This window comes from Gadus macrocephalus, chromosome 18, assembly GCF_031168955.1.
Source record: "Gadus macrocephalus chromosome 18, ASM3116895v1".
Taxonomy (NCBI): Eukaryota; Metazoa; Chordata; class Actinopteri; order Gadiformes; family Gadidae; genus Gadus; species Gadus macrocephalus.
In genome coordinates this window covers 9,062,863-9,082,782 of record NC_082399.1, presented here as the reverse complement: position 1 = coordinate 9,082,782, position 19,920 = coordinate 9,062,863, and the positions used below count along the sequence as shown (strand labels likewise).

At 45.4% G+C, this 19,920-nt stretch overlaps 1 protein-coding gene across 1 annotated transcript; it reads right to left on the bottom strand.

Annotated features, from left to right (window-relative positions):
• Nucleotides 1-293: 293 nt before the first annotated feature.
• On the bottom strand, nt 294-19,342 carry rab40b (RAB40B, member RAS oncogene family). Its single transcript, XM_060036757.1, has 6 exons — nt 18,564-19,342; nt 8,472-8,532; nt 6,276-6,336; nt 4,929-5,006; nt 2,758-2,980; nt 294-1,736 (listed from the first exon to the last, which is right to left on the bottom strand). Exons 1-6 carry the CDS (start codon nt 18,703-18,705, stop codon nt 1,396-1,398), a joined length of 906 nt encoding a protein of 301 aa, XP_059892740.1. The 5' UTR covers nt 18,706-19,342; the 3' UTR covers nt 294-1,395.
• Nucleotides 19,343-19,920: the final 578 nt, after the last annotated feature.

Genomic DNA, 19,920 nt, shown 5'->3' with positions numbered 1-19,920 from the left:
TGTTTACACTAAATTGTATCAAATTGACAGGCTATAATATAATATAATATAACATAATATAATACAATATATTACAATATAATATAATAAAATAGAATGTAATATAATACAAAATTGTCACATAATTCCCCCTCAACATTAATCTTTCAATTTTAATAACATGATGCTTTGCCCCTTTAGATTACTAATTGAGTGTCAATTAATCTGTTGTATTACTAACTAGCTACCAAATATACCATCAATTCAAACAATATAATCACGCACCACATGTCCTCAAGAAGAAACACTACAAGTGCCTTGGTAAAAGTTTATTGGAAATGTGGATCTTATTAAACATTGATAAAGGGTTGAAAAAACTGTTTTCCTGTTGAGTGACATCCTCAAAATCCGGTATGTCTTTGGTGGCTGTGTCGTTTTGCAATAAACCCACTGTACATGGAAAAAGACTGAAACCAAATCGATTTACGACAATATTATATCAAACAACAATATATTATAACAATTATAATAATATATCATACATATCGTACAAATATCATACAGAAATTGGAACTTTTCATCTGAAAATCTGTAAACTGAAAATCCAGATTTGATCAGACCAGAGGGCATAGTGATCCCTAGATTGTGTATTTGTGGCAGGTTATTTAGAAAAGCGTTGCCATACAATACATTTTAATTCCAAAAGATGGACATGGTTCTTAAAGTGTCTTCATGCATACGGGCAAGTGTTTACAATGACATACAATAGACACCTGTGCGTTGTATGCTGGGGTAGTGAACGTGTGCGGGTTATGTGTAAAGTGTCGACATACAGTACGTACGGCCTGCATGTGTTTATATGTATATAATTGTACAAAACATCCTGAGATAGAGGTTGCTTTTCCTGTTGAAAAAAAATAATCAATAAAGTCACTCTTTATTTTTGACAAAAAAACCATTGATTTCAAAACCAGTTTCTCCTCATTCTTTGCACCTGCTAGGAGCCAAGGGCTTTGGTGGGTAGAGAGTCTGTGAGAGACACATGTTATCACATACTATGACATTATCACGTGTTATTACAACGTTATGAGGACCCATACGCTCCAGGAAGTGCGCTGCAGTGACCCCCGTCGTGTGTCTCCCCACCGAGTGCGGCCGGACGACCGGCTCTCGTTTCAAAACGCTCGAAACTCTGAGCGCCATCAGACTCTCTCGTCGCCTGCTGGGATGAGTGTGGCTCTGTCGGAGCACTCAGAGGTGACGACGACGACGACGACGACGACATAATGCAGACCGTAGAACCGCTGTACAGATGGCTCACATGAACATATCACGCGACAATGACATCGACTGGCATCACCGGGCAGCCCTTTACACCACGCCGCTACGCCACCCAGCACCGCCGCCTCCGTCACCTCAGGAGATCTTGCAGCTGTTCCTGGCGCAGCTCTGGGCGGAGGGGCTCAGAGGAGGGGGGCGTATGAGCTTGGGCTTTTTGAGCAGCACGGCCCCCGTCCTCTTGGTGGCGGCGTTGGGGCCGCCGCCGCCGCCGCCGCCGGTCGCGGCGTTGTTGGCGGCGTTGGAGGGGGCGGTGACGGAGTAGGAGCGGCCGTGCATCATGCGGGCGTTGAGGCCGTTGGCCATGGAGAAGGACTTGAGGTGGGACTGCAGGGCGGGGGGCAGGGGCAGCTTCTCCACCAGGTGGACGGGGGTGCACGACACGATGGAGCGGCAGCACAGCTCCTGGAGGCTCAGCACTGGACCGGGAACACAGGGGACGGGGTGGAGGTTAGGGGGGGGGACCGGGGTCAGCGCTAGAGGTCAACCACACAGTCTGCTTTGTGACGCAGAGACCGGGTTCCAAACCGTCTGGTTTGTTATGCAGAGACCGGGTTCAGCACTCGATGTGAACCACGCAGTCTGGGTTGTAATGTAGAGCGTTCAGCGCGAGACGTCAGTCAAGCTCTCTGGTTTGTAATGGAGCGACTAGGCTTAACTGTCAAACGAGAAACCTTGTTCCAATATGTAGAGACAGTTATCATGATCAAATTATTGCGAACAGAATAATCAAAGGGAATAACCAAAGAAATGTAATGTATTATGAAGGATTGATAGACTGCTGTGTATGTATTCTTCCACATCACTAGGGGGCATCCTAACGTAAAAAAAACAACCAGAATGTCCATTGACTAAAGACTACTATAATAGTAGTAGTAGATAGTAGTCCAAATTCTACTGTAACATCTCACAGCCAATGTGACAGGCATTTATCACAGAGGTGACTGCTAGGGTTGACACAGGTGTAGCTCATTAAGTGTGGCCATGCCAGGGCCCATAATTAACGTAATGAGATACACCTGTGTTTGCTCCTACTATTTCCCCTCCGTCATACAGGCCTATATAATACGCATGCCTAGTAATACATACTTTATTATATAGACGTAGGTAATACAGGGGCATATGTGCAGGTACTGGTGCAAATACTGCCATTGAAGAGTGCCTATCTTTGTTATTATATTTTTTCTGGGCTTCAAACTATACAGTTAAAATCACAAAGAGCACCGTGTGTCCCCCAGCCTCTACCCTCACCCTCACACACCCCTCACCCTCTCTCAACACTCAACCTCTCCCACCCCTCACCCTCACACACCCCTCAACCTCTCTCAACACTCACCCTGTCCCACCCCTCACCCGCCCTAGCCCTCTCCCCCCTCCCCGCAACCACCCCTCACCTTCACCCTCTCCCAGCCCTCACCCTCACCCTCTCCCAGCCCTCACCCTTGTTGGGCCTCCACAGGCGGTCCATGCCGTGCCTCATCAGCACGATGCGGGCCAGCTCCGTGAAGGACTCTGTGATGTTGAAGTTGCACAGAGGGCTGACCTCGAAGAAGGTCACGCCCAGCTTCTCTGCATACACCTGGGCCTGCTCCGTGGTCACCTGACGCTTGTAGGCCAGGTGGAGCCGGTTGCCCACCAGGATCTTAGGCACCCCTGGTGCATGCTGGGTAATGGCAACAACATCATAGAAGGAACGTTTTTAAGCATTGACTTATGGGTTTCTGTCCCGGGATTAATTTCCTTCCAATTGGATCTTGAATAATGTTACAGTCTTTACTACTAAATTACATTCAGTAATTCATATACTCATATACTTAAGCAATAGATCACGCCAGGCTGTGGTATGTGCTCATTATACCACTGTTAAGGGGCGTTGTCCGGCCCCGACGCACAGCGGAGGGCCGGCGACCCCCTTCACAGTGGTATAATGAGCACATGCCACTGACTGAAGTGATCTATTGCTTTTATACAACGGTTACTATTATGGCAAAACGAAAGTCATAGACACACTGCATTTAAAAAAAAAAAAAAGAAAGTCAAAGTAGCTGTTTTATTAAAGAATACAAAAAAGTAGTCCCTCCTGGCTGCCTTCAAAATGCACGACGGTCGCTATGCAACACACTTTAGCGTCCCTCCGAGAGAAGGCTCGGCTAGAGCGGTTCGCCGCCAATTTATCCTATGGAGCAGTTCACTCGCCGTGTGCCTCAGCTTTCGTTAGTCTCTCCATCGCCTTGCTCACCCGGAGTAACAACATTTACACCCTCTCCAATATCCATCATTCAACATATTTTTTACTTTGTAACTGTTACTACTTCCAGGCGCGGAGTGATATGCAAACTTTCACAAAATGATCGGGCGTCATAGCAGTTATGTATACGCTCATTATACAACAGTTAGGAACCAATCACATCGCTGGATTTAGGCCCCCCGTTGTATAATTATATATAATGATTAAAGAATACAAAAATATACTCATATACATATAGAATAATCATATCGGAGTAAGATGATAGCAGTCGTTATGTGCAGGCTACTTCTATCTACACACGCATGCTGTAATATCATTTGGATGTTTAATATCTTGCGGTCATCGAATTAAAGACAGAATAAATCCATTGCTAGACTTCTTAATGTGATTAAAACAAGCCCACGGGTTTATAAAATTCTCAGAATAAAGTTTAAAGAAGAAAAAAATCTTGCCATGCGTCAATATATCATTATGAACTCCCTGCCTTATGAATACACCACCTTATATCCCAATAATTCCTATTAAATAATTTGGACCCAGACTAGAGTGTGATTGCCTCAATGGACATTTTTTGAAAAAAAGGCCTTTCAATGTCTATCAACAATCTAGACATGGGCTTTTGATTTGTATCAATTTAAAGGACTGACACAATCTGTATGTCCAGTCCGCAGTGGGTTTTGGAGTGAGCATGGAGAGGAGAATGTGTGGGATGGTGCTGTGATGGCGGCTTACTCATTTGGAGAGGGCTGCAAATGAGCAGCAGGGATTACATCACAAATCTCAAAATCTAAATCAAAACCCTCTAAAACCTAATCGCACCGTGCACGCAACAAATGTCCTTGACAAAAGGGCCTTTGAGCTTTGTCTTTCACAGTGTGTTTGAGGTTCACAACCATGTACGATATGCTGAGATGAACAGTACGGAGGTCTAAACACTTACACATGTGATGTGCACTCTCAGCGCACACACACAGTCACACACACACACACACACACACACACACACACACACACACACACACACACACACACACACACACACACACACACACACACACACACACACACAGGCAACTAGACACAATCACACAACTGCACTGATGCAACTAGACACACACACACACACACACACACACACACACACACACACACACACACACACACACACACACACACACACACACACACATAAAAGCGCACACACACACACACACATAAAAGCGCACACACACACACACATACAAAAGTGTCTCGATGGTATCAATAGCCAGACTGACGGACAGACAGAGGGGAGGGAGAGTAATGGACTCAGAGATAAGCAGGAGTGGGAAGGTCAGATTGATTGAGTGCGATCCCGCCTTACCTCGTCAATCTCTTTGATCCATCTGTCGATGCCATCGAAGGACCACCGGTTGGTGATGTCATAGACTAGGATCACTCCCTGTTAGACGGAGGAGGCAGGTGAAGGTGAGACAACCATGGGTAAACCGAGGGCAGCAGGAATACATACTATCGGTCTCATCATGGTCCCCATGCATTTGAATCTAAAGCAACGGCCAGAGGTCAAACAAATGCATGAGAACACACACACACACACACAAACGCACACGCACACTGGCCTTGAAGACAAGACACTAACACATATCATAATGGATTAGGAATCCCTAAAAAAACAACAACACAGGCAGTACAACTCAACAATGTGTCCGATCATCCACATTGTTTTGTGTCAAAACAAATACAGCCTACAGCTGTCACTGCCTGTGCAGTGATCGGTTCTGCCTGCGTGGAGTGCTTTTGTTGAAGCATTGAACAATTACCGAAGCATGGGATTCGTCTCATGCATATCATAGGATTTCCTTTTAAGGGTGCATTTTCTTGGACCTCTGCTGTAAGACTCTTGGCTATTGTTGCTGCAAAGAGTGGACTGTGTTATATAGTACATGAGTACAAATACAAACACACACACACACACCATGCTCACTAACACATACACACACACACACACACCACAGTCGTAATATTATATTAACTAAAGTGCACAGTGCACGTAGGAAACCGAAGAATAGCCCAGTGCATCGCTCCTGTGTCGATGGTGTCACAGTTGCCATGGTAACATCTCTCTCTCTCTCTCTCTCTCTCTCTCTCTCTCTCTCTCTCTCTCTCTCTCTCTCTCTCTCTCTCTCTCTCTCTCTCTCTCTCTCTCTCTCTCTCTCTCTCTCTCTCTCTCTCTCTCTCTCTCTCTCTCAGCACTGGACCACTGAGTGATGACCACAACAACATATCACTAATTAAAGTTGTTTAACAACCCCTATGTTGGCCATCAAGGGGTCTGGAGAGCAGCACACGCAGCCCCTTTTACAGCTCTGTGTCAATAAACATGTAGACAGAATGGATGGAAAATGCTGCAATGATACTGAGATGGAGAGGACGCCATGGTTGGACCCTTTCTCTTAACCACCTACCCAGTTGCAGTTTGTGCGTGCGTGCGTGTGTCTGTGTGTGTACGTGTTTCGGTGCCTCCTTTGCTTTCCAAAGAAAGTGCTCATAGCATAGGTAGTTGTTGTTTGCATGAAACTTTTAACCGTTTTAAAACCACTGCAAATATCAATGCTGGTGATTTACCATTGATAATGGATTGAGTTTCAGCCCGATTTGGAGATAATTGTTTGACATACAGTGACAATACACACAAACATAGAGCGTTTACCTGGGCTCCCCTGGAGTAGGATCGGAAGATCGTACAGAACCGCCCCTGACCAGACGTGTCCCTGTAAAGATAACGGACACAACAGTACAGATTAGGACAGGACGGAAAAGGAAGTATGAAATATAACCAAGAATTCCCCAAATCGTTATCCCAACAAAAACAAAAATCAGGAACTACCTCTCTCTAACTATAACTATCACTATAACTATATAACTGTAGTCATCATCGCGCAACAGCATCGGACAGTGTGGTGGGACGGGAAAGAGTTACATTTATTTTAGGGTGAAAACAAAAACAAGAACATGCCTCTACCATGACACTGTCCAGGGCTGCATACCAACACAGTGTTTGGCTTGGCAGGCAGAGCAGACCTCTCTGGCCCCCGGCCCGCCACTACCTCAAACCCACTGGCCTGCAATGAACCCAGCAGCATTCTGGGATTCACAGCGTCTGCTTTCCAGATAGTTAACACGAGATTTGATGATGATGTTTTTGGGATTGGTGTTAGCACTTTGTAATAGCTTCAGGACTGTTTACAAGACATTAACATAAGTAGGTTGAATGAGGGTACTTTTTTTGCTGGTTTTAGTGACGGCTAACCTTGTTTCATTTTGGGGGATTTTGCAATGGGGCTGGTAGGCGACCAAAGTACCGTATCTTGTGTTTCTGAAGTTTGCCACGATTATTCACAGAGAACGGTCCTGCTATTTAGCTACTGAAGCTGGCAAAGTTGTTGAATTAATAAATAAATTAATGCAAATCCGAGAAGCCTATATATCAGCCACGTCACCTTTTCCTTCTGCCATAAACCCTGCAGCAGGCCTACTTATGCTAATGCTCTGTCATGTTAGCGCGTTTAGGTCAGCGCGTTGCGATGCCAGGCGGCGTGCAAACCTGTCCCGCGGTAATTCGGTTGTACAGCAAACAGTTTTTGACATGATTAATTTAACGTGACGCGAGCTGAGGGTATAAAAACCGCCGGCTAAAAATACATCTCTGAGCAAGGCACCAGGCGGGCGGGTTGGAGTCGCGTTGGTTCAGAGAGAACCCCTGGGGGCCAGCAGCAGAGCACGCTAGCTAGCGCTTTAATTACACAACACATCCTTCCTCATCCTCAGTCGTCTTAGACTCATTTTTGCACCGTTGCACTTTGTGTGCGTGTGTGTGTGTGTGTGTGTGTGTGTGCGTGTGTCTGTGTGCGTGCGTGTGTGATAAAGGCTACTCTGTGTGGCATATTGAATTTGTGAGCGATTACAAAAATCAAGTGTATATCTGGCCAAAAGATCATACTTCTTATGTTACATCCATGAATAACCCTTAGTGTGTGTGTAGTAGCCCACATGTGCGTGCGCTTTGATGTGCACGCTTCCTCTTGCATTCTTCCAACCGTCAGTTTCCCTCCACTGTAATGTTTTTTGGCAAATCTGTCTCCGAAAAGAGAAACGGAATCCGCCCCCTGTGATCCCTGCTTATCTTCAGCGTGAGGAAGAGTCTGTGCTGTTTAGCATCCTCTCTCTCTCTCTCTCTCTCTCTCTCTCACCTTAGAGGTCAGGGGATGTGGAAGATGAGAGGTAGGCCTACACAAACTCACTCACTCACTCACTCACTCACTCACTCACTCACTCACTCACTCACTCACTCACTCACTCACTCACTCACTCACTCACTCACTCACTCACTCACTCACTCACTCACTCACTCACTCACTCACTCACTCACTCACTCTCTCTCACACCCATGCAAGTGCACAGGCATGTGTGGGCCTGTTTTCTTGTTTTATTTCTATGTTATATCACATTTCATTTCTCACTTGTGATTGCCTTTTCTGACTAGTGTAGGGTACGTGTACACAACTGTAGGCCACGTACGCACTACTGTAGAGCATGTGAGGACTACTGTAGGGCATGTGAGGACTACTGTAGGGCATGTGAGGACTACTGTAGGGCATGTGAGGACTACTGTAGGGCATGTGAGGACTACTGTAGGGCATGTGAGGACTACTGTAGGGCATGTGAGGACTACTGTAGGGCATGTGAGGACTACTGTAGGGCATGTGAGGACTACTGTAGTGCTTGTGCAGGGCCCTAGTGGGTGTAAACTGGGCCCTGGTGGGGGTATCCAGGGCCCTAGTGGGGGTATCCAGGGCCCTAGTGGGGGTATCCAGGGTCCTAGTGGGGGTATTCAGGGCCAACGTACCAGAGCTGCAGCTTGACTCTTCTTCCATCGAGGAGGATGGTTGTCGTCTTGTAGTCGATTCCTGAAAAAAGTAAATATAATAGAATCTTAAAAGACTTGCATGTATTTATTTCCCTGTATCCAAATTCACTAATTCAAGTATTTATTAGGCTAGATGTATGTGTGCATGTGCACGAACTGTGTATACACACATACATTGAGGCAAAGGACTAGCAGGCTGTTAGCAGGCTAGCAATATTTGTTGTGAGCTGTTACGCAATTTGGAGCACAGTGGTTGCATTGTAAAGTAGTAAGCAAGTCAAGTTTATTTAGTAAAGCACTTTTCACAAAGCAAGGTCCCAAAGTGCTTTCCAAAAGTAAAATCGTAAAACCCTAAATTCTAAAAACAAGAAGAGGGAAGGTAAAGCAGGTTGCGGATTTCACCACATAGAGGTCGTCATGAAGGTAAACACACTGATTAGGTGTGGGTGTGTGTGTGTGCGTGCGTGCCTGCGTTGTTGTGTAAGACCAGAACAGCCGTACATTATCAGGGAGGAGCAGAGAGATGAGGACGATGAAATCTCCTTAAGATAGAATGACTCATCTAGAACACAAACACACACCTCCCCCCCCCCCCCCTCCCCCCCACACACACGCACACACACACACACACACACACACACACACACACACACACACACACACACACACACACACACACACACACACACACACACACACACACACAGTAACAGGAACTGTGGGTAGTGGAGGTGAAAGTGTTGTAGTAACTCTTGGCATGAATGGCTCCACTTCACAATTTCACTTCTAATCCTGAGGTTGTCTGTTCGTATCCCAGGGAGTGTAGGCTGTGAGGACCGTCCCTGTGGGGCCGTGAGGACGAAAGGTTGAGGTGAAAGAGATAGAATAGCAGCCAGGGTAGAGGGGTCACATAACAATACCAGAACATGAGGTTAAAGGTCAAAAGTACTTCATTGACCGGTGAGCGTGTGCACAAACAAGGTAAGTAGTCCCCATCCATAACACAATAACATCACTATTAACAGGCCCTGACAGCTGTTGTTTTTGCTGTTTTGTTCCCTCCAGTTTCCAACTTTGAACTGTGGACTATAAACAGGCTCCATTCTTGTAACCAGACCCTTCAACAATGACTTGCCCCATTTACGGGGAATAACTTATTCGTTTAGCAACCCGCTTACATTGCCTTGTGGGCTTTTTAGGCTTTCAGGCTTGGGTTCAAATCTGGGGATTTTCCACCCCCTTCCCCCCTTTGTATGTTCTCTTGACGTTTTCCTGAACAGGTATCAGGGACAAGAACCAGGATCGAAGATTAGGAGAGTGAGATGTCTTTGCTGCCAGTTGCTTCGACAGCGAGGGAGCGCTGGTTGGATTGGCTGAAGGAGTTCAGGAGCATGTGTCCTGATCAACCCACCAGGCCACCTGCTTAAGCACAGCCTCCCACCACCACCACCCCCACCCCCATCCCCTCTCCTCTCTATAAAGCCTCTTCCTCTCATCGTTCTCGGTCAATTACTAGGATAACCTTTCAGGAACCGCAAGTAAATATATATATTCATACTACATTCACTATTATTGCTACGTTCTGGAACAATGGGGTCAAGCGCCCTCCGCACACAATGCCCTGATAGATGGGCCTAAGTACAGTCCAGGAGATGGCGGTGGTGCAACATCGCCGTAAGACTGGCAGCAGTAGATGCCATCCACCATAAAACTCGCAAACTGAGAATAGCTTCCTTCAATCGGAATCTTTCAAATTTCCAGTCATTCTTCAAAAAAAAGGAGCTTGTTCAAAAACAAACGAGCTGTAGTGCTGTTGTTATTGATCATCAGAAAAGCAGCGGTGTGTTACTTTAAATAGTTGCAGATTTAAATACATCATCAGCTGTGTCTTGTGATTTGTTTGAACCTCCACGTGAAAGCATCTTAAGTCAGACAGATGTCAGCTTTTACGTGCCGATCATGGCAATGTTACTGCTTACATTCACAATACAGCCATACCGGCAGTGATACGGAAATGTACTAGGTCTTGAGCAGGAACATTTTCGGTGCAGATTTTCTATAATATAAATTCCTATTTACATTCACACATGACCCAATGCAGGAATTCTTCAGGAACATCGAATCTTTGAAAGGGTCTTTAGATGGACAGACATCCGGGCTCAAACTTGATAAACGAAAGCCCGGCTATCAAAAAATCTGCTGTCAGTTTGTGTTTCCTTCCTATCGCATTGGGCATCTACTTGTAATAAGCGAAAATATCCCCACATACACAAATACACACACACACACACACACACAAACTCATATAAAAACAGAAAAACACACACACTTCTACGAATTCACTGAATTCGCTAAAAACAGAAGCAAACACACTTATGCAAACACACATACAGACCCACGCCCACCCCCCACAAACACGCACACACACACACACACACACTCACACATCAGGCAGCTGTCACATGTCTCCTCAATGGGAACAAAGAGAGCAAATGGCTGATCTCTTTTATTACAGTAATTAAAAGGTCTGCTGCTGCTGGATTAAAATATACCATCTATTGTTGGTTCTTCAACTACAGGCACTTAGGGTGACATGACACACACATATGCACTCACGCACGCAGGCACACATACACATAAACGATGTACAACACCACACCTTCCCCATCCCCGAACACACACACATACAAACCTTCCTACATTACAAAGGGCCATTCATCACACACACGCACAGACCCACGGACACACAATGCACATGTACAGCAGTAACAAATACACAACATGCACACATTCACAGGAAACACACACACACACTCACTTTATGTAAACTCATCCCACAGATCATCATGCTAATATTATATAAGGCAGGAGTGTTCAGGAGAGCTGTTGAAGTCAGGCACCACCCTAACATTGCAGCACGGAACTACAAAGACATAGTAACATGGGAGCTGGTGTGGGCCATCTGTGATTGTTCTGCAGCCTTATGACGGGTCTGCTGAACTTCTATCCAAAGGAGTAAACACACACACACACACACACACACACACACACACACACACACACACACACACACACACACACACGTGACTGTCTGGGTGGATTCATCTCACTGTAAAAGAGAAAACAGTTGTTCTATTTTCTTCCTGTTATTTTTAGCTCAGCTCAGGCAAATAGGCAGAATAGTAGGACCTCTAAACTTCAGGTGACCTCCGACCTTTCCCCTCCAACCCTTCCCCCTCCACTCCTCTGGTCACTGCTGAAATCACAGCATCGCCATTTTCCTGTGTTGGTTCAATTCAAACCTTTTAATGGGGCCCTCTTAACTAAATCAATCCTAACCCTAACCCTATCATCTATCTACACATCTGATGTCACTATAGGTTAGATATCGAACTGGCTGGTTGGCTTATCAAAAATCACACCTGGTATATAATACAAGGCTTTACCTGGTCAGTGGGTCTCTGGGCCCTTTCAGATAAACACATCAATGTGTCTGTGTTGAAAAGTCAGCATGTGCAGGAAGTGATGGAAAATGTGGATCGCCTATTTCACCGTGGGTTTCACCCTCATTCAGTTGCACGTGGAGGTTAAATTCACAGGCGGTCTCCCTGGGGAGTATGAATGCATATGCGTGCTTAGGGATCACGCATGGGTGTACAGTCATTACATATGCATGCAAGGATAACCTCAAAGGGAGGTGCAAAGGACCCTTCTGTAGCCAGCGTTACTGAGATCTGTGCGTCTCAACAAATCCCCAGGGATGGGCCGATACCACTTTTGAAATTTTTAACCGATTTTTAACAAATTCCAATCCTTTCAAGTATTACTTTGAAGTAACTTTTGTACTCAATCTGAGGCATCTTCTGAGGCACTGGGCTCTTTTCCAGTTACCTGGGACTGTACACTTGACGTGGAACCACATAAAAGCAATCCATCCCATTACCTCTCCGCAATGTAAATATTTCATACTTCAATGCTGGAAGATGAAAAAAAGAAGTCGACTTCAGTTGATATTTTTGCCTTTTCATTGTTAGAGGCATGAATAAATAAAAACTGAATACCAGAGGGGTACAGTCCCTTCATAAGAACTATCCCAGCCCCCACAGGAGACGGTGAGAGGTGTTGTTGTGGTGATGACGGTGGCTGTGATTGTGGTGTGTGGGGAGGGGGGGGGTACTACAGTTTTATGTTTATATTCGATGGAGCGGAATTTATTATTAGAAGGAAGAAGCAGGCCAATTCAACCTCCACACTGACTTGCACAGCAGGCTTGTGAGTGTACTTGTCCACGTGCGTGCCCGCGTTTGTGTGTGTGCTCATGTGCGAGTGCCTGAGAGAGGAGGGGAGTGGCTGGATAAAAATAAACAGAAGTCGTTAAGTGCACACACACACACACACACACACACACGTGCATGAATGATAGATGAATCTTGGGAAATATCCGTTACGTAAGAGGCATGGGCCGTAAATGCTCTCTCCGAGGGGCGGCCATGGCGCAGCCTTCACGGCGGCTCTCTGAAGGCCGATGGGGAAGTGGTTTTAGAGGTGGAGATGCAGATCAAGTCAACATTGAGTTATTTAGATAAGGCTCGCCATGGATACGTTCACTTTCGCTAATGTAAACCGTGTGTGGTCAACTCGAAGAAATTAGGCGTGTTTCATATCTACGAACTCCTCAGAGCCACTTCCTGAGCACTCACCTCGGATCTCTGGAACAAACTATCATGTCAGTGTGTTCACTGATCTGTATCAAGTCCTCCGTTGAATAAATTATCACCAGGCCATAAAATAAGGAAAATATACACGGTGGCCCCGTGTTGGTTTGTCTGTGCCATGGTCCATGGATGCATTCTTTCACGCTTGAGTCTGTATTGGCCCAACGTGCCCGTTTCTGCCTCTGTGTCTGTCCTCAAGACTATAATCAAGGCCTTTTCCATATGGGGTTTGGGCCCCGTCCTCATCCCCTCACCACAGCTTGAAATAACAGCCTCTCGCACTGCCATATTGGGTCGGAGGAGCCCCCCCATTCACCCTATACCACCAGGGTAGCCTGTGGAAGGCATGCTGGTCTCTGACATCGTTCCAGTAGCTGAGATCATGCAGCTAAAGAGCCTGTGGTCGACTCGATCGACACACACACACACGATTGTGATTGGTTTTTACTATACTTGTGAGGACCCTTCCCTGTCAAGAGTTACATCCTCACAAGTACAGTAAAACCAACACACACACACACACACACACACACACAGTGGCCCTGGAGCAGTCACTTGACTCTCATAAAGAGGATTTTCCTTGGCACCGGTTTTTGGGGAAGCGACCGCAGCTATGTCCCGTATTCCCAAAGAAACCAACTGATTAGCAAAGATGAGCCAGAAAAAAGAGAGGGGCTAGACATCAAGGCTGCGCTACTCGTTTACTTCTTTCCATCTCAATCGTGCTCAGGGCCCAAATAAAGAGTGTGGTGGAGGTGGTGGTGGTGGTGACGGGGTTGGTCGCCATGGTGATGGTTGGGGAAAGGACTACAGTGCACTGACTAAGGCCTTGTCCACACTCCGCCAGATAGTATTGTAAACATTTACCTCTTGTCTTAGTCAATTGCCTCAAGTCTGAGTTTTCCACCACCGAAAACCAAGCTTTTAGAAAACGTAGATGTCTCCCCTGCTCTGTTTCTGACCACTGCGGCTTGTGTTGCGGTTTGGACATGTGAAATGAAATCTTTTCTCAAAACAATGACGTCTAAATGTCACGTGATATTGTACAGTGGTCTAGAAACATTCAGAATGTAGTTTCAAACATGCTTATGAGGACTCAAGTTTGGATGAAAAAAAAGCTTTGAGATTCCTTCCAAACTCCAAATCCAGCTTTTACTAATCTTATATTAAATAATCAAATCTCTGAAATTGGCAGTTGGAACATAAATTCAATAGATGTTTCCTAATTCTCCTTTGACTTTAATGACCATGAATACCTTCAGTGTGACCAAATCTACTGAGTCATGTTGTCAGTTATATATTTTGTTTTAGTGTGTGTGTGTGTGTGTGTGTGTGTGTGTGTGTGTGTGTGTGTGTGTGTGTGTCTGCATGCGTGTGTGTGTGCATGCGTGCGCATGTATGTGTGCGTGCGTTTGAGGGGGGAGATGAGATTATGTTTTTTTCTGCAGACCCATCGACCACGTTTGCATGGAGACAGGGATTAGCTTAAAGACAGAAAGGTTACCAAAAAAGTGGAGCTGACTGTCTGAATGTCTAGACCCGTCCGTCTGTCTGTCTTTCTCTCCTTCTTAGATTATGTGTCTCCTAATCTCCGTTAATCACTGTTTGTGGGAAATAAGGAAATTACTTCCAAAAGAAAATGTTTGGGTGTAAAATGTTGCACATGGGAGTTTTTAAAGTATGTGTTAGTGAGTGTGACTAACTGTGTACAAGGTCAGGGTTTACAAGGTACAATACAATACAAGTGGCTCAATATAACCGGTATGTACACAGCAAGCTCACCCTAAAGTCAAATGAGGACACAAAGCACATGTTCATACTGTTTGTGCTTCTAAGTCGTTTATTGTTAATATCCTTATCTATGAATTGATTGTACCTCAGGAGTGAGGGGTACAATATCAATTGTACCTCTCTCTCTCTCTCTCTCTCTCTCTCTCTCTCTCTCTCTCTCTCTCTCTCTCTCTCTCTCTCTCTCTCTCTCTCTCTCTCTCTCTCTCTCTCTCTCTCTCTCTCTCTCTCTCTCTCTCTCTCTCTCTCTCTCTCACACACACACAACCCCTTATTCCCCTTGTTGGGGGATAGGGAATGGGCTTAATAAACCAGATTGCTCACACACAACCTGCTGCGACGACAACCACGGGTTTCAAATCCAAATCCAGACAGTGGCTGTGATTAGGCATGGGTTCGTTTTAAGTTTTTATTGCAGAGTGTGTGTTTGAGCATCTTGACGCTAAAGCCCGAGACGGAGACAAGGAATGTCAGCCGATCAGTGGGAGCCTTTGGCGAGACGCCCGCGACCACGCCAACAACCCGTCTTACTTCCCCTCGTTCGCCGTCAACGTGCCAAAGCTGCTTATACGACGTTCAGTTTAATTTGACAAGAGGAATCCGCTCTACCCCCTCCTGCAAGAGGGGCTGGCAAAGACACCGCCTTTAATGACCATTAAAGTGTCATTTTCTTCCTTTGTCTTTCTTTTTTTTGTTTGTTGCCTGAACCAGCATGACAACTTTCATGCCGACTCTTGTTTATGGAGCGTGTCTGCAGTCCCCTGGCAGTTGCGCTCCTGCCCGCCTGATGGTTTTGGAAGGTTTTTTGACAGAGTCATCTAAGCATATCTTGTTCTGCTTTGTACCGTTTGTATGGATAAACACATCATCCAAACGCGATGGAAAAAATGACTTTGAAATGTAGAACAGAACACATGATGCTTGAACAGAACAGTAGCTGGTCAATTTCCTATTGGCGTGTGAGTGTGTGTGTGTGTGTGTGTGTGTGTGTGTGTGTGTGTGTGTGTGTGTGTGTGCGCGCGCACACGCACGTGCACGTCTTTCTTTGTGTCTTACCTTGGCTATCTATTCATTTAATATTCATCATCTTACTTTCAGTGGTTCAATTGCACCTGTGCCCAGTACAAAATATTGTACTGGGCAAGGGTAAAATGCCTTTCTCAAGGATTTAAAGCCACTATACTCCAAAGTTTGGAGAGAAAAGTGATGTGTTTTCTACTCAGACTGCCTTCTCCCTGACAAAGAGTTCCTTTGAGTCTCAGTTTAGGTGCCTATGTGATGTCAGTTTTGAAAAACCGAAATAAGTGCATGGGGAAAATGCATCAGTTTTGCTGAGTTGATTCATTGCGGCTTATTCGGTCGGTTGCAAAATTACTGAATGATTGATCAATTTTGCAAGGGAATCTTATAGAGTGGTAAATCATTTGAGAAAGTGAATCATGGATTCATGGCTTCATTGGCTTGAAATGGGCATGGACTTTAGTCATTGCCAAATTGAATAAATCATCTCTTCTGCATCTGAGTTGAGGCTGTCATCATTGTGCGAACAATGTGCTGACTTTACTTTTTCCCCCAGAGAGATAAGCATGGAATGTAGTCAGATTACAGCATTTGATTTCACTTTGGATTTAAGAATGATTAAGCACTTCTACTTTTAACTTGTATCCAAGATCATCTCGATCAAGGATGCATTACAGGTAAATTGGCCAAAATATTTTTGCCAGGAGTCTAACCCTAGGGCCATAGGGTGGGCAAGCCCTCAGTTATCAATCTGTACATACTTCCCCAGGTGAAAACACGCTATCACACATAATGAGAGGCTTGGCAGTTAACTGTACTTCAGCACACACACACACACACACACACACACACACACACACACACACACACACACACACACACACACACACACACACACACACACACACACACACACACACACACACACACACACAGTGTTTGTGATGATCAGTATGTTGGCCCTCTCCAGGGCAGTGATTTAAGGTCCCAGGTGAGTAATTTGACTTCCCACAACAAGAAATGAAGAGGGGAGCGGTGAGGGACCATGGCTTTGTATAAACAGCATGTACACACAACAGAACTACACCATAACAGTGCTGTGTGTTTTACAACCAGGTGAGCTGTTGATTAGCCATTACAAACCCTTCCAACGTGTTTAACATCCCCAGTGGGCGTGTCCGCCCAGATGGTCCAATAGAGCTCTTTTAACTATCACTGACTGTTCAACAGCTGGATCTGGAACCATAAGGCATGAGCCAATTGGATGGTGTTTTAATCACTTTGCTTCACTCAAACACATTCTGGTTGAATGTGAATATTCGTGTCCATCTATGAATTAATCAACCTTCCATCTGCTAGAGCTACTAATAATGCAACACATCTGACCTCAATTTGGAAGTCAGTACGTAACCGTGTGTGTGTGTGTGTGTGTGTGTGTGTGTGTGTGTGTGTGTGTGTGTGTGTGTGTGTGTGTGTGTGTGTGTGTGTGTGTGTGTGTGTGTGTGTGTGTCAACAATACCATTGGCATCCTCGAGCGAGATGCCTAACTACCCATTTGGCACATTACCAACATTTATCTAAAAATAGTAAATCAACTTCTAAAACGTCTGTTACTCTACAAAAAAGAGTTTCACAAATGGCAGTTCCAAACTCGAAACAAAAAAGGGTAAGCAAGCCAATAAGCAGGACAGGAGCATAAACCATGCAACTTCAGATGGATGCTCTATGTCAGTAATGGCTCGTAAATACATGGAGAGGCAGAAGCTGTTCCACAAGGTAGGGCTTGCTTAGTTATTTCCCATGGCAGTGCCGGTCCCAGGAACAAGCATGGACATGTCTATGAAATCAACCTCTATCATGATTACTTTTTGCTCTCCACACCCATGATGGGTGGATCATTTAAAAGAATACCTTTGAATGAACTTAGACTGAGCATGTTTTCCCGCATAGGATATATTCCTTATGTTTAACTGAATATAATGGAACACAAAACTCACAATGTCGCCACATATACTAAAATGAGTTAGCACTCTATTGCAGAGTAGGCCTATATGATGTGAAATAGCCTATTTGTTCGGTAAGGTACTCTGTGATTTCTGCAGAGCTGGTTGACCGTAACACTTGACCACGTCGTCACCGTCCTTTTGTTGACAACATGCGTAACAAAGAAACAAGACAGTTAGGAACTCAGGCTCTCGTTCATTCACTTGGAGACAAGTATGCGTGTTAACATTTATAATAAAGACTTTCTTATACGTAACAATGAACTTCTGCTATATTTAGATCCTATGAAACTTCATTAATGTTTTAGGAATGCACCCATGACGTGCTCAGAGCTGACATCCAACTACCTCTTCTGGCTGAAGAAAGTGCGCGCGTCTGGACCAAGCAATGCGTAAAACTGCTCCATGGTTTTGGGAATTTTTGAAAAAAGAAAGAAAACTCCCGAGTAGGCTATAAGTTGACCATGTATAGGCCTACATGTAAACGTCTCTATTGCAATGCCAGTGCAACCGACCAATGATTATATTGTTTACGGTGATCTCACCCATGTTGTAGCCGTACGGCGACTCCGTGGCTCCATCCTGAAGGCTGGCCAAGATCTCCCCCTTCCCCACATCGCTGTCTCCCACCAGGAGAAACTTGAGCAGAAAATCGTATGCCTTGACGGGACTGGTTCTGTGGTTCATCCTCAACGCCGAGTGTCGCCTTGTTCCATTGTGGAACCGCGTTCAGAAAATATAGACGCAGTTATACAACTTCAGTGGCGCGTAATTCTGATGTCGGAAAAAAAAAAATCGGGCCGATCGGGCAAAGTAATCAAATATTATACAACAGATGTGAACCCATACAGAGGGGTTTTAAAAAACACTCAAGCGTTTGATGTCTTCATGAATAAAGTTCGCTTCATGCACCGTGTTACCACGAATCTATTTAACGGTCATTAAACATTTGCCATCTTGAAGGATGACAACAATTACGATGCGATCCTCAGTCAGAGCCACAAGTGTCCAAAGTGCCATCCGCTGGGCGATGACATAATGCAACGTTAAAACGATGTGATCACGGGAACAATGTTTTGGACTATACCCTCGATGTGTCCCAATAGAAGCGGTGCACTTCGTCCTTGCATCGCATAAACGTACCCCCGATGTGGACCAGTGCTATCAGTGCAGACCCCTTAAACTGACAAATCAATTCGTCTTCGTTAATCCTTCCTGTTTGCCCGCACGGTCAGAGGCACGAGCACCCTGTATCTCTCTAACACACACAGCTCGGTTTCCTTCCTCCCCTCCTTCTCTGCTTTTCTACGCCTCAATAAAGTGGGGTAAAATCCAAGTATCTGAGCGTACACATTTCTCAATTGTCTACCAATCAGTGAGCGTCCCGCGGTGCGTTCGAATCAGTGATTGGCTGGATACGGGAATGGATCAGCCCATTGTACCTTTGGACCCTTCTCTATATGATCAACCACTCAAGAGGTGGTGGTGGGCGATATCGGTGCCTAGATGTGGTTGGTCGGTGCACTGGGTTGCTAGGGCAGCCTCTAAATTGTAGTCGACGCTCAAGATGTCCATCAAACCTCATAAAGACTGGGAAGTACAGCGAACACCGCCCCTTCGAATTGAAAGGCTGACATCTATTAAGGCAGATCCCAGGTCGGTCGGAAACTATATTCTGAAATATCAGAGCATCACAAACGACCGATGCAAAACTGACCCCGGCTCCGTGATATTATAGTCTATATGGGTGGTCTGCGCAGCGTGCGTGCACCTTGGCAGGGGGACAGCGTGGCTCGGTTTGTTGTCGTTTTTCCCTCCTGACAAGTGGACAGTGTGCTGTGACGCAGCCCAGCAGCAGCAGCCACACTAAAGACTGCATTGATTCAAGAGGAAGATAAACAA

Excerpts from the sequence above, each read along its gene's own strand:
- rab40b (XM_060036757.1), bottom strand. The coding sequence starts at position 18,705 with ATGAACCACAGAACCAGTCCCGTCAAGGCATACGATTTTCTGCTCAAG. Across the intron at positions 5,007-6,275 it reads CCTACTCCAGGGGAGCCCAG|GGAGTGATCCTAGTCTATGA; the intron begins GTAAACGCTCTA and ends TCCGTCTAACAG. Across the intron at positions 1,737-2,757 it reads CCTGTGGAGGCCCAACAAGG|TGCTGAGCCTCCAGGAGCTG; the intron begins GTGAGGGCTGGG and ends TTCCCGGTCCAG.